The sequence below is a fragment of the Ranitomeya variabilis genome, chromosome 2 (assembly GCF_051348905.1).
Source record: "Ranitomeya variabilis isolate aRanVar5 chromosome 2, aRanVar5.hap1, whole genome shotgun sequence".
NCBI classification, from domain to species: Eukaryota; Metazoa; Chordata; class Amphibia; order Anura; family Dendrobatidae; genus Ranitomeya; species Ranitomeya variabilis.
Genome location: NC_135233.1, coordinates 221,086,667 through 221,102,339, shown reverse-complemented (window position 1 = coordinate 221,102,339; position 15,673 = coordinate 221,086,667). Strand labels below are relative to the sequence as shown.

At 42.8% G+C, this 15,673-nt stretch overlaps 1 protein-coding gene across 2 annotated transcripts in view; it reads right to left on the bottom strand.

Annotated features, from left to right (window-relative positions):
• Nucleotides 1-510: 510 nt before the first annotated feature.
• IRAK1 (interleukin 1 receptor associated kinase 1) overlaps nucleotides 511-15,673 on the bottom strand; it is a 94,948-nt gene continuing 79,785 nt past the window's right edge. For both annotated transcript variants that reach the window (XM_077283677.1, XM_077283678.1), the window contains exon 13: nucleotides 511-1,209. In XM_077283677.1, coding sequence (XP_077139792.1) covers nucleotides 1,154-1,209 — 56 coding nt within the window. In that variant the 3' untranslated portion in view covers nucleotides 511-1,153. The remainder of the gene's footprint in view (nucleotides 1,210-15,673) is intronic.

Here is a 15,673-nt window from a genome sequence, read left to right as displayed (position 1 = left end):
AATATGCAAATAAAATGATAAAAAAACAGACAATGTGATTTTCTGGATTTTTTTTTCTCAGTTTGTCTCCCATAGTTGAGGTCTACCTATGATGTAAATTACAGACGCCTCTCATCTTTTTAAGTGGTGGAACTTGCACTATTGCTGAATGACTAAATACTTTTTTGCCCCACTGTACATATACACACACGTACACATATATATACACACACATACACACACACACACACACATACATATACACACACATATACATACATACACACACACACACATATTATTTATATTATATATATATATATATATATATATATATATATATATATATATATATATATATATATATATATATATATATATATATATACACACACACACACATACATACATGCACATACATATACATACATGCACATATATCTCAGATCCAAGCAGGTTAACCCCCCGTGTTCTTGTCCTTGTCCTTGCTAGCCTACATTATGTAGGAGGCCCAATATAATAAGCAACTGGTATCAACAATTCCTATTTTAATGCACTTTGATTTTTCACATGGCAGATATTATATACACTCAGTTTCCACACTGCACTGCAGTGTCAAACAGGTCACAGATTAAAAAGAAAAAATATATATATATATCTTTTAATTTTGGAAATGAAGAGGCAGAGATACTTTGCACTATGAAGACAGACTTGCAGACTCCATGGCGGAGCTTTACACTTCACCCCCCCTCCACCTTTCACTCCCCCTCCACCTTTCACTCCAGACTCGAAAATGATTAAAGATCAGCAGTGCAATGAATAACTGTAACAGACTGAAATTAAATAAAGGAGGACAAAACTAATAATTATGGTAATATAAAGCATAATATTATATAAACAAAACAATAAATAATATCGCTCTCCCAAAGTAAAAAGTTTCACTTCACTCCCTTCAGCAAGACCCGGGCCGGCTTCACGGAAAGTCATTAGAAGCACGAATTTAACACTTCTAGGACAAGCCCGATGCGATATGAGCTTGAAATACTGAAAATTTCTGCACCACTTGCTGGCTGAGAACATCTCCAATGCTGAATCATTTGTTTGATAGAGCTCTTTTCTAGGTAAGCCGAGAGCTGTCATGCCGTAGTAATTCCAATATATTTTCACCAAGCGGCTAACTGGGAAAATCATCACTTTCTTCTGGGTATCCTCGACCCTCTGAATAGTAATCTAAAGAAAGAAAAAAAGATATATAACCATACTGAAGGATGCAATACTTAACCATGTCTATAAAATGTCTTTAGATTCAGCACTAGTGATGAGCAAACATGCTCAGATAGAGTGTTATCCGAGCATGCTCGTTTGCTAACAGTGTCATCGGCGTGCTCGAAAAATATTGTTCGAGTCCCCACGGCTGCATGTCTGGCGGCTGTTGAGAGCTGCAACACATGGACTCAAACATGTTTCGAGTACGTTAAAGACACCCTGTTAGCACCTGAGAATGCTCAGATAACGCCTTATCCGAGCACGTTCGCGCATCACTATTCAGCACCAACATGACCAGATGCTCAATAATTAAAGCACACATTAAAGCCACAAAATATGCAGTTTAAGTAGATTTGTCCACCACTTTTTGAAAACTGTTCAGAGGGCAGGAATCAATTTAGGAGAGAAAAATAAAAAGTTACTTAACCCACCAAACTGCAGCAGCTTAAGCACCACTGTTCCAGTGGTCTCCGCCAGGGCCAAAAGTGATAACGTCCAGTACACTGAGTCATCTGACCCTACATCCACTCAGTCACATGTCTTAATGGAAGGTTATTTTCCATTACAACAATGCCAGGAGCAGAAATTATGACTATGCTAATATTTATAAGATCCCACCCAGTATTCAAAAAGGTGATGAAAACCAAAAAGTGGTTCTGCGGGAATGTCTCACTCAACCAACACAGTTGGCAGTCATTTTAGGTGAATGCAGAAGGGACCTGGAATCATTGGATCCATGATAAAGGGCACCAGGTACATTAATCTACATTCTCCCTGTTAGGTGAAATTTTTATCCAGCACCAGAGGGTGGATAAAAATTTGCAACCATTAGTCTTGGTCCTTAGAGAAATATTTATATTTTTCCTGCATGGCTGTTCTCAGAACTTGAAAGTTCAAAGTAAAGGATGCCACCTTTCTAATTACAGGGCTACTGTAGTGTGTTTCAGGTTCCTTTTAGACAGGCTGTTAATCCTTTGAAATGCTCTTTTTCCAAAATTAAAATAGTCCTGTATATACAGGCCGGCAATCTGCCAACGAAGGAGCAAAATGCTAGTCTTCGGGCATGATGATTTCTAAACAAGCTATCTTCTGTGTAAATAGGTGGTGTGCTGCCAAGAACATGATATTCTATATTACCGATTGTTCTATGTGCATGGAAGTGTCTCTGATATGATCTAGCACATCAGAGAAGAGAGAAATGGAGTCCCCGGTCCCTCCGGCAATGTCCCCCGGGCATCTCCTTCTGGAAAGAAAATGGCAGGCGCATGCGCAGTACGCCCACCGAGGTCTGCCGGCCGGCACCAATAGGGGATTTTTTCTATTGGTTCATTTTGATCACTTTGATCAAAATAAAAAAAAAAGTAAAACAGTAAATCAACCCCCCTTTATCACCCCCTTAGTAAGGTAAAAATAATAAAATAAAAAATATATATTTTTTTCCATTTGGGTTAGGGTCGTGGTGTTGGGTTTAGAATTGGGGTGTTTCCACTGTTTGGCTCCATGTCTCGATTGGAGACCCCCTGATGTGCCTAGTCATTGATTCCAGCCAATTTTGCATTCAAGAAGTCAAACGGTGCTCCCACCCTTCTGAGCCCTGCCCCCAAACAATGGCTTTCCCCCTCATACGGGGGTATCAGCGTACTTAGGAGAAATTGCACAACAAATTTTGTGGTCCATTTTCTCCTGAAACCCTTGTGAAAAAAAAAAAAAAAAGTTTGGTTCCAAAGAAAATTTTTTGTGAAAAAAAATAACATGTTAATTTTTTTTCCTTCCACATTGCTTTAGTTCTCGTGAAGCACCAGAAGATGTTAATAAACATCTTGAATGTGGTTTTGCGCACCTTGAGGGGTGCAGTTTTTAGAATGGTGTCACTGTTGGGTATTTTCTGTTATAGTTACCCCCCAAACTCACTTCAAATGTGAGGTGGTCCCTAAAAAAAAAAAAAATGGTTTTGTTGGAAAAATTAGAAGTCGCTGGTCAACTTTTAACCCTTATAGCATTCTAACAAAAGGAAAAAATGGTTTCCAAAATTCTGATGATGTAAAGTAGAAATATGGGAAGTGTTATTTATTAACTATTATGTGTGATATAACTCTGATTTAAGGGCACAAAAATAAAATTTTTAAAATTGCAAAATTTAATATTTTTCCAAATTTCCGTTTTTTTTCCATAAACGCCAGTCCTATTGAAGTAATTTTACCACCAACATGAAGTGCAATATGTCACGAAAAAACAATCAGTGGGATCCGTTGAAGCATTCCAGAGCTATAACCTCAAAGTAAAAGTCAGAACTGTAAAAATTGGCTTGGTCATTAATCCCTTTAATGTAATCGCAAAATATTTTTCAGGCTCAGTGCAAAAGCTCAGAAGTCAAGGAACGCCAGATTTTACTGTTATGGTTTGCAAGTGCCATGACCCACTGGGAGAGCCTATGAGGTGCCAGAACATAAAAATCCCCTATAAGTGACCCCACTTTACGAACACTATACCTCTCAATTAATTCATCTAGGGGTGCACTGATCATATTGACACCATGAGTGTGTCACAAAATTTTATACCAAAGAGACAACAGGCGGCGTCTGATGGGACTATTACTCCCAACAGCCTACCCCTGCTGCCGTGAACAGCGGTGACAGCAAGAGCGGCTGATGGGGTATTCATCAGCCGCCGCCTGCGCTATAAATAAACAAATGAAAAAACCAGCGTGGGTTCCCCTGTATTTTCTATAACCAGTCAGGCAGAACTCACAGCTGGTGCCACAGCTGTCAGCTTAAGCAAGGCTAGTTATCAAGACTAGAGGGTTCCCCAACGCTGTTTTTTTTTCTTCTTTTAAATGATTTAAATAAAATAATTAAAAAAAGCGATGTGGGGTTTCCTCCCATTTTTCACAACCAGCCTTGCTAAAGCTCACAGCTTGGGGATGGTATTCTCAGGCTGATAAGGAGCCATGATATTGACCCCCCCAGACGCCTAGAAAAGGCACATCTATTAGATGAGCCAATTCTGGCACTTTGCCCGGCTCTTCACACTTGCCCTGTAGCGGGGGGGCAAGTGGGGTTCATGTTTCCTTTGTATTGTTAGGTGACATCAAGCCCACGGCTTTGTAATGGAGAAGCGTCTATAAGACACCTATCCATTACTAAAGGTACCTTCACACTAAACGACTTTGCAGCGAGAACGACGACGATCCGTGACGTTGCAGCATCCTGGATAGCGATCTCGTTGTGTTTGACACGCAGCAGCGATCTGGATCCCGCTGTGATATCGCTGGTCGGAGCTAGAAGTCCAGAACTTTATTTCGTCGCTGATCACCCGCTGTCATCGCTGGATCGGTGTGTGTGACACCGATCCAGCAATGTGTTCACTTGTAACCAGGGTAAATATCGGGTTACTAAGCGCAGGGCCGCGCTTCGTAACCCGATATTTACCCTGGTTACCATTGTAAAAGTAAAAAAAAAAACACTACATACTCACCTTCTGATGTCTGTCACGTCCCCCGCCGGCGGCTTCCCTGTACTGAATGTGTCAGCGCCGGCCGGCCGTAAAGCAGAGCACAGCGGTGACGTCACCGCTGTGCTCTGCTTTACGGCCGGCCAGCGCTGACACATTCAGTGCAGGGAAGCCGCCGGCGGGGGACGTGACAGACATCAGAAGGTGAGTATGTAGTGTTTTTTTTTTTTACTTTTACAATGGTAACCAGGGTAAATATCGGGTTACTAAGCGCGGCCCTGCACTTAGTAACCCAATGTTTACCCTGGTTACCCGGGTGCTGCAGGGGGACTTCGGCATCGTTGAAGACAGTTTAAACGATGCCGAATTCGTTCCCCTGATCTTTGGTCGCTGGAGAGAGCTGTCTGTGTGACAGCTCCCCAGCGACCACACAACGACTTACCAACGATCACATCGCTGGTCGTGATCGTTGGTAAGTCGTTTAGTGTAACGGTACCTTAAGCCTATAAGTTGTATGGTAAATCTAAGACACAGCCAGAATACCAGAATAAAGTCCTTTATTAGAAATAAAACAAAACACACTTAAGTTTTTATTTAAAAATAACAAACACAGTTATATTCGCCTAACACCTATTCCACTGAAGCCCTCGTTCTCCTGTAATAAACCAAAAATAAAAAAAACAATAACATCCCTCACCTGTCCGTCGTTCTGTCCCACGCTGTAATCCATGTCTGAGGGCAAACCAGTTTTCAACCTGGACGGTGCCAATATGTGACCATTCAGGCTGAGAACCACAAGTGACTGAACTGCTGCAAGCACGGCGTCAGTGATCGGCGGTAACGTCATAGAGGTCACCTCTGGTCACTGAGGCTCCCTTTCCAGCCAGGCTGAGCTGTGGGGAGATCCCCGCTAGCTCACGGAGCACCGTGACCTTAATGTGACCATGTCCTTAAATTTTTCCCAATCATCCGTTTTCAATAAAGATTGTAAATTCATCTCAGTCTCATCTATGTCCTTTTGTATCTTATAGACTGCTTGTTGTAAAAACTCCATATTCAAGAGGAGAATATCCATAGCATATTTATTGGACAGTGAGACAAAGTTGTCACAAGAAGACTGAATTGTTAAACAAAACAAGTTGGGGCGGATATTTGACCTTATACCCCTTGGGATTCTCTTAATCTTGTAATATTCCTTCAAAGTCATTAAATATAGCTGTAGAGTAATTAAGAGTTTATAAAAACTTGATTCCAGCTCACCCAGAGTCATGAGTAATACTGCTTAGTGCAGTCGAAACGCATCGACTGGGTCATGTCGACTATGTAAATGTTTCTTTTGTATGCACCATATTTTCTTTTGTAAAAGAAAAGGAAAATTCAGTCCTGTTGAGCCAGACTCCAATTTTTTCTATTATTCTTAATTAAGCATTTGCTATTCCTTTCAACATCTCATTTCTGTTGAAAAATATGCTATAAAACATAATTTGACATGCACATCTGAACTTGTAGTGTATCTATTGCAGTGCCCGTGTAACTTGTGGTACGTAGAAGAAACTACGTGCGATTTTAAAACTCGTGTTAACCAACATAGGTACACAATTAGAAAAGACTTGATTTACCCGTACCTAAGCACTTTGTTGAACATGGACACATAAGAGAAACATCTTAAGTTTCGAATTTTAAATGGGGAGGAAATAGGATTCAGATACTGAAAACTGAAGAACTAGAAAGGTTTTAGAATTTTAAGTTTGAAAATCCAAACGGCTTGAATGTATTATATAATTAAAATTGTACACTTTAAGGCCATGTGCACATGTTGCAGATTTTGCTGCGGATCCGCAGCAGCTTTCCATGCGTTTAAAGTACAATGTAGACCTATGGAAAACGCAATCCGCAGTGCCCATGCTGTGGAAAAAAACGCGCGGAAACGCTGCGGTTTACATTCCGCAGCATGTCAATTCTTTGTGTGGATTCCGCAGCGGTTTACACCTGCTCCTCAATAGGAATCTGTACAAAATCCACATAAAAACCACGGTAAATCCGCAGGTAAAACGCAGTGCCTTTTACCTGCGGATTTCTAAAATCCACCTACATGTGCACATACCCTAAGGCTGTGTGCACACGTTGCGGATTTTTCTAGTTGTTTTTTTGCAATAAAAATGCATACATTATGCATCCCATCATTTAGAATGCATTCCACAATTTTTTTGTGCACATGATACGTTTTTATTTCCCCCCAAAAAAAGGCAGAGGTAAAAAAAGCAGCATGTTCATTAATTTTGCGGAATTTTCGCGTTTTTCCCGCTATTTAATGCATTGGGGAAAAAAACGCGAAAAAAAAACGCACAAAAAAAGCATGCGGATTTCTGGCAGAAATGTCCGTTTTTTTTGTTTTTTTTTAATTCGTTTATTAATTGCAGGATAAATCACACACATTTGCTTGTATTCATTATTATCCATTAGTTACAGAAAATTACCATACATAGCCATATCTAAAGTATTGCAAAGGTAAGAAACAGTGCATGTTAATCATTTATGTCCTATTTTGAACCTTAACTACATTAACCCTGTGAGTAAATAGTGTCTGCATAATCGTACACCCTTTTCTTATGCATATACTGAGTTATTTTGACCTAAACAGTATGGCAGGAGGAGTTCCATCTTCCCCATATCTTCTCAAACTTGGCTGGACAACCTCTATTTTGATACAATGTCCGCTCATACGGAATAATTGAGTTCACTAAGTCAACCCATGCTCTAAGAGATGGACAAGAACCTCCCATCCACCGCAGCGCCAACACCTTTCGCGCCATAAACAGCGTCTCCCTCAGAAAAATTCCCATATGATGATCCCAGGTCTCTGCCTCCCATACTCCAAACAAACATACCAGGGGTTCAAGTGGGACAGGGATCGACACCAAGGATGTCAATAGTATCGTCACCTCTCTCCAGTATTGAAAGACAACAGGACATTTCCATATCATATGGATAAAATCTGCATCACTGGAGTGACACCTCAAGCAGTCTGATGAGTGTAGACGACCCATTTTAAAAAGACGAGTCGGGGTCAAATAGGATTGATATATGATGTACAGTTGGGTCATCCTATTATTGATTGATGGGGAGACCTTAGTTGGAGATTCCAAGATTTCATCCCATTCTTCTCCCAGTGTATCTGGAAGAAGCCTCCCCCATTTCCCCCTAATTGAATCTATGGTAGATCCTTCGCCTATGGATAACAGATAGGTATATAAAGAGGAAATAAGTCCCTGAGGACCCTGCGAATTAAGAATTCCTATTAATGGTAAAGCTGAAATAGCTCGACCTGTACCCATATTCCGTACATGTGATTGGAAAGCTGATCTTAATTGTAAGTAGCGGAAAAATTGAGACTTCGGTATGTTATAAGTATTTTGTAATTGTTCAAAAGAAACAAAAAACCCCTGGTTATGTATATTACTCACTGTGAGGACACCATACGATATCCAGAATTCAGTGGACGGGTGGCTCAATAATCCGGGAAAATAACTGTTATTCCACAGTGGCATTTCGGCTGCTATATCGACAAATTTTGTTACTTTCTTAATTTGCCTCCATATTGATCGTGCCAGCCGGAGCAAAGGTAGCAAACGAGGAACAGCAATTCTCTCCATCTCCAAAAACCCCAGTGGACAATCAATTTTAGCTGAATGCAGTATATGGCTTTCAGAGTTAGGAAGGGATTTCCCGGGCATCCACATATTCATCATTTTAGCCTGTCCAGCAAGGTAATATAAATAGAAGTCCGGTAGGGCCGCCCCACCCCCCTGTTTGGGTCTCTGCAGGGTGGATAATTTAAGTTTAGGCCCAGCCTTCCCCCATATGAAAGATGTAGTAAGGGAGTTTAGGGTTGCAAAGAAAGATTTAGGTATTAAAATGGCACTGTGCTGAAAACAGTAGCTCAATTTTGGGAGCAATATCATTTTGATCAGGTTGATACGACCAGCCACAGATAGCGGGAGCTTGTCCCAGGTAGCAAATTTAGATTTAACCATGTCCAGTAGTGGATATATATTGAGATGCAAATCTAGGTGACTGCGCTGGGACATATGTATTCCCAGATATTTAAAATTGGAGACAATGGGCAGCAGCGAGAGGGTTTCAAGGCATGACATTGGGGTATGGGAGAGAGGCATCAGAGCAGATTTCTCCCAATTTATATAGAGGCCAGAAAATTTACTAAATTTATCAATCATCGTTATTACTTTTGGTAATGTATCTTCCGTTTGGTCCATAAACACCACCATATCATCAGCATAAAGACCAATGATGTCCACTCGATCAGCAATATGTATCCCTTTAATGTCTACAGAGGACCTCATCCGTATTGCCAAGGCCTCTATTGCCAAGGCAAATAAAGCTGGGGAGAGAAGGCATCCTTGGCGAGTTCCCCTATGCAAAGAAAATGGTGCAGACATAGAGCCATTCACCACCATACGTGCCCTAGGCTTCGCATATAATGTACCTATCCCTCTCAGAAATGTATTCCCAAACCCATATTTCCTCAGACATGCAATTAAAAAGGACCACTCAAGGGAGTCAAAAGCCTTGGCTGCGTCCAGCGAAGCCAATGCCCACCTGTTATCCGGTTCCAGTAAACTATATTGAATGACCGATTGTACCCGTCTGATATTGCTAAAAGTATTTTTCCCGGGCATAAAACCGGTTTGATCCGGGTGTATGAGATCTAATATGATCGTATTCAATCTAGTAGCTAGAATTTTAGTAAAGATTTTATAGTCCACATTCACCAAAGAAATTGGTCTATATGATCCACGATCTAGAGGATCCTTCCCTTCCTTCCTGAGCACGATAATATTAGCATCATAAAACGTTTCAGGCACAGATTCCCCCTCCCATATTCCCTTGAGTACCTTCAGTAATATAGGTGCTAATTTGTCACGGTATTTCCTACAGAATTCAATGGGAAACCCATCAGGTCCCGGGGCCTTCCCAGTAGCCATATCTGCTATGGCATGTTCTACCTCTTCCAGGGTAAATTCAGCCTCCATAAGGGCTCGTTGGGATGGTCTTAGCGAGGGGAACGTTATATCCGATAAATAATCCAAGCATTCATCAACACCACTACTAGACTTGTACAATGAAGTATAATAATCATAAAAGCCCTGAAGTATTCCATCAGTAGAGGACACCAATGAGCCATCGGACACCCGGATCTGCAATATTGTGTTGGAGGCACTGTGTTGGCGCACAAAGCGGCCAGGAGTGTACTGGCCTGATTCCCCAGCTCAAAATAGGACTGACGAGTAAAAAATAATTTACGTTTTGACTTAACGTCTGCGTGTTGGGTATATAGTCTCTGGGAAGTAAGCCATTCAATTCTATTACTGCTGGACTGATTAGCTATATAAGTGGCCTCTGAATCTTTTAATCTTTGCTCTATCTCCTCGTCCTCCCTCGCCGTTACCCTCTAAATATAGGAAATGGTAGAGGACAAGCACCCCCTCAAGTATGCCTTCAGGGTATCCCAAAATAAACCAAGGTTTTGGAGTTCCGAGTGTGTTAGAATAAAACCACTCAACTGATCGACCGTCCTATCACTAGAGTCTATTAATTTTAACCAAAAGGGATTCAATTTCCAGGATCTATTATTATCGGATTGTCCATATTTAAGTTTAAGAATAATTGGGCTATGGTCTGAGATCCCCCGATTACCATGTTCAATACTATCCACCCATAATGCCAAACCACCCGACCCAAATATATAGTCTATTCGAGATAAAGACTGCCTAGTAGATGAATGGAAGGTGTATCCCCTAACTTCTGGATGACTTATTCTCCATAAATCTAGCCAACCACTACCATCCATAAACAGTGCCAATTGCTGCGTCGTCTAATCTCAATCTATCCATGGATTGATTCATAACTAAATTAAAGTCTCCCATGCAAATAACATTGGCTTCCGAATATTTTAAGGAGAAGCCCAGAGGCACACGGAGGATTGACATGTTAGCAGGAGGGGGGTTATAGATACACAGCAACACATTCTCGTGAGTTGATGAATGCATGCACAAAGACGAAACGACCCTCTGGATCACATCTCGCCTCCTTGGCCTCCCATCTGACCTCCTTGTGTATCAGCAGAGAGACCCCTCTTGAATAACTAGTGTGGAAGGCATGTAGGGACCATTGTACCCACGGCTTTTGCATACATTGAGCTGTGTCCCTTGTTAAATGTGTCTCTATTAGTGCTACGACATGTGGGTGATATCTTTTTATCTGCGAAAATACCTTAATTTTCTTTCGAGGGGTTTTAATACCTCGTATATTCCAGGTCATACATATAATTTCAGCCCCCATGTTTACTTTTAAAGGAAGAATTAATGCATATCATTATTGTTCGGGTGCATTTCAGCAACATCACACAGAGCAAAGAGTTAGCAATAGCGGCAACCATATTTAGTAAACATCCAAAACTGGTACATAAAACCAAACTAAACAAAACTTGAACAGTAGGGGAGAATATTTCCATATTCCCACAGTCAGATTGAAAAGGGGATACCCTCACTGGATTCAGTGTCTGGTATTGTTGACATTTTCCGCACCCAGACAGAAAGCTCTATTTATATTGCCGTTCGTCAAGGAACCCAGGTTAGGAGTCTTCCACATTCGGCCCTCCGCAAGACCGTAGCCACTCGGTCGCCTCCGCTGGGTCTGTGAAGAATAAGGAGGAGCCTTTATGGATGATACGGAGCCGGGCTGGATAAAGCATGGAGTAGACGATGTTCTTATCTCTAAGTTGTTTCTTGACATCCATAAATCGTGCCCGCTGCTTTTGAAGTTCCATGGAAAAATCTGGAAAAATCGATATGGTGGCATTATCGAATTTAATGAGGCCCTTCTGTCGTGCCAAACGAAGGATGGCATCCCTGTCTCTGCAATTAAGGAGACGTGCCAGGAAAGGTCGCTGCGGAGCTCCAGGAGGAAGAGGTCTCGTCGGGACCCTATGGGCCCTCTCCACCGAAAATGTTGAGGAGAAGCCATCTCACAGTGAAGACTTAAGCCATTTCTCTAAAAATTGCTCGGGCTGCTGACCCTCCGACCGCTCCGGGAGACCTACAATTCGGATATTATTGCGGCGCAGTCTATTTTACAGATCGTCTGCCTTTTGCTTCCAAGCATTTACGGATCCAGCAGCTTTAGTCAGTTTAGCCTCCTTAGGAGTGATAGTGTCTTCTATATGAGACACCCTCGTTTCAACCTCCGAAATACGTCCTCTCATAGCTTGCATGTCATGTCGCAGGCGGCCCACCTCAGTATGCACATCTTCTATTTTCTCCGTAAGAGATGATCTAGTGAGGGAGATAAACAGGCATCAGAGCAGTTGATGCAGGCTAAGAGTTAGTTCATCTTCTTCTCCCTCCTCGGTACCATCAGAGGGGCGACCTTTGCGCTGAGATGGTGTAGGATTATTTCTAAGATTGCACACATTATCATGAGAATCGTCCTTGGCGTATTTTTTAAGGTTTTCAGCAGCCGCCGCTCCTCTAGAGTGCTGCATGGTGGGCACACACAAGGGGATCTCACAAAGTGATTTCAGAGGTAATTATGGATAAGTTGTACTCCGATTTCAAGTCCTGTATTATTAAGCACAAATTTATAAGACAAGAGTCCACTGGGCAGGTGGCTAAAGGTATCAGAGATATAGAGATAGCCGCTGTAACACACAAGCCGTACAGTCTCACTGTTACCACAGGGGGAGCAGCAAAAAAGGGGTTAATCCCTGTAATGTTATGGCGTTAGCAGGGAAGGTGTCCACCCGACAGGGGGGCGCAGGTCCCACTTTCTCAGGGCACACACTGCGCCACCCCTACTTCTTCAGGCACACGCTCACTCGCCCAGCGCCGCTGATAAGATTAAAAGCGCAACTTTCCTATCAGTCAGGGTGTGCGCTGAGGTGATGGCCGCTGCCCCAGGCACGTACCGCCGCTTGTGTCAGTTATCCTCCACCGCCGTCTCCAAGATGAAAGGGACCCGGCTCCAGCAAAGAGCAGCGCCGCGTCCTGTGTGTCCTCCCCGCTCCTGCGTGCAGGCACCCCGGTGTTCTCACCGGCGCGGTCGGCCACCGCCGCTTACTAGGTGAAAGGGGACCCGGCTCCAGCAGAGAGCAGCGCTGCGTCCTGTGTTTCCTGGCGCGCGCTCCGAAAATGGCCGCCGCTGCACGTGGGGGTCTCCTGTTTGCTTCGGCTCCCGCAGCTCCCGGTTCCACGGATCTCCACAGCGATCTCCCAGGAGATTCACAAGACTCTCCGATGCCTGGGGTTTCAGTTTTGGTGAGTACCGCTCGGTCACGCACAGTTTATACGGCAGGATTAGCTCAGGATATACGGAGCTCTCCTAAGATGCCTCCTTCTTCAGCTACATAGCCACGCCCCAGAAATGTCCGGTTTTTGTCAGGAAATTTTTGCAAGAAATCCTGAACGTGTGCACATACCCTAAGGGTATGTGCACACGTCCGGATTTCTTGCAGAAATTTCCTGAAGAAAACCGGAAATTTTCTGCAAGAAATCCGCATTTTTTTTTGGGGTTTTTTTTTGCGTTTTTTTTAGCATTCTGCAAGCGTAATTAGCTTGCAGAATGCTAAAGTTTTCCAAGCGATCTGTAGCATCGCTTGGAAAACTGACTGACAGGTTGGTCACACTTGTCAAACATGTTTGACAAGTGTGACCAACTTTTTACTATAGATGCAGCCTATGCAGCATCAATAGTAAAAGATAGAATGTTTAAAAATAATAAAAAAAATAAAAAAAAATGGTTATACTCACCCAGACGATCTCCTCAGCGGCGTCCGTTCCTCTTCCTATAGCTGGTGTGTGCGCGCAGGACCTTCCATGACGTCGCGGTCATGTGAGCGGTCACATGACCGCTCACGACCAATCACAAGACAGTGACGTCATCACAGGTCCTTCACCGCACACCAGCTATGAGAACCGAAGCGGCAGCATGCAGCGGTGAGGCGGGAACACTGCGGGGGACATCGAAGGTTAGTATAGGACTATTTTTTATTTTAATTCTTTTATTTTTGGCTAATTATATGGTGCCCAGTGCGTGGAGGAGAGTCTCCTCTCCTCCACCCTGGGTACCAACCGCACATAATCTGCTTACTTCCCGCATGGTGTGCACAGCCCCGTGCGGGAAGTAAGCAGATCAATGGACTCCTAGGTGTGCGGAATCCCCGCAATTTTAATGAACATGTTGCTTTTTTTCCCGCGATGCGATTTTTTTGCGGAAAAAAATCGCAACATTTGCACAAAAAATGCGGAATACACTGTAAATAATAGGAGGCATATGTTAGCGTTTTTGCAGACGAAAGAGAACAGCACCACTCTATATAATTGCACACCACTAATAATTGATAAAAATAGGAAAACTTTATTGATACACCAATTTAAAAACAATTAAAATGGCAAAATGCCATACACTCCACACTGGCCCGCCAAACAAGATGATATGTGTTCTCAACACAATAATAGACAGGTACACTTGGCAAACAATACAAATAACCAAATGATCACTATCACGCAGTATAATGTCGTATGACCATAGTATGGTGAAAACACTGGCGCAAAGAATAAACAGCCTCTTGAAAACACAAAAATTATATGTATATAATATACAATAAACAATGGCACCTAGTAGCAAAACAGTGATGCCCCTAGTCTAAGAACAAGGTACAAAAAATGCTGGACCACACAACTGGTGGCCACCATGTGGCAGCGATGTGAAAAAAATGGACTAGTGGTGATAGGAACAGACCACTAAGTACTCCTAAGGATGGTATAGTTACCACAAAAACAGGGGAGCGCAGATCATAGGTCCAGCCAGGTAGAGATGCTAAGGGCATGTACCCATAGGTGCCATGACATCCATATGCAGAGGACTTAGCGCCGGAGGCAGAGCACAGCGTGGGGAGTGGACCCAACGCGTGTCGCCGTCACTGAGGACGGCTTCGTCATGGGAAGGTGCAGCCAGGCAGTAGCATAAAGTTTAAATACCTGATCGCGCGGTCAGGTGGGGGTCGGGACGCGCCTGGGAGCCGGAACCGGAAGTGACGCGTAAGGGCGGAAACACCCGTGCTGGCAGACGTCTCTGCCAGCACTCCACAATGCGCATGCGCCGGAGAGGTCCGGCGTTGCGCATTGCGTGGAGGACATGTAGTGCCACGGAGATATATAAAAGGATGGAAAAAGTTTAGGGGCACAGCAACAGGCATTGCATGAAATAAAGGATGCAGGCATGTCAGAGGGTGAAATGTATAAAGGGGGGTGATGCCCATGTGTGTAACCAACTAATTAAATAAAATATAGACAACAAAGATAAATGAAAATAAGAAAGGACACACATAAAGAATAAGACAATTAAGTCAGACAAAACATGTAAGGGACCACATATAAGGAAACTTCACTGGGTATAAACACATACACAAATGGAGAAGGGAGGGGGATTAGTTGTTTGAGATATAGCCAAAATAGTTACTGATATAACCCCCTAAAAAGCGGGCTATCAGTGAAGAATAGATCTGTGCCCAGAGTACTGAAAGCACATAAACCTGACAACCATCAAGGAGCCCCTTGATGAAGCCTATGGATGGAAAGATAATGATACAGCTGTGACAAGCAACAAACCTCTCACAGGGGTACCGGGGTCAGCCAGCCAATCTACCAAGCAATCGGTGTAAATGTGAGAACCCTAAATATATCAATTTGAAGTACCTCATTGGAGTTTACAAAACAAATAAGAATAATCAGTTGCAGGATATGAGAACCTTCATCAAAAGTATATAAGACTTGATACAACCAAAAAAGGTTATTATAATATTTAATCAACTATTAGTCAATGTCTTTCTGATTCCGCCGAAATTGCTCAATCCATGATATAGGTATGACGTATGTAATCAGCAACACGCATCCAATGGGAC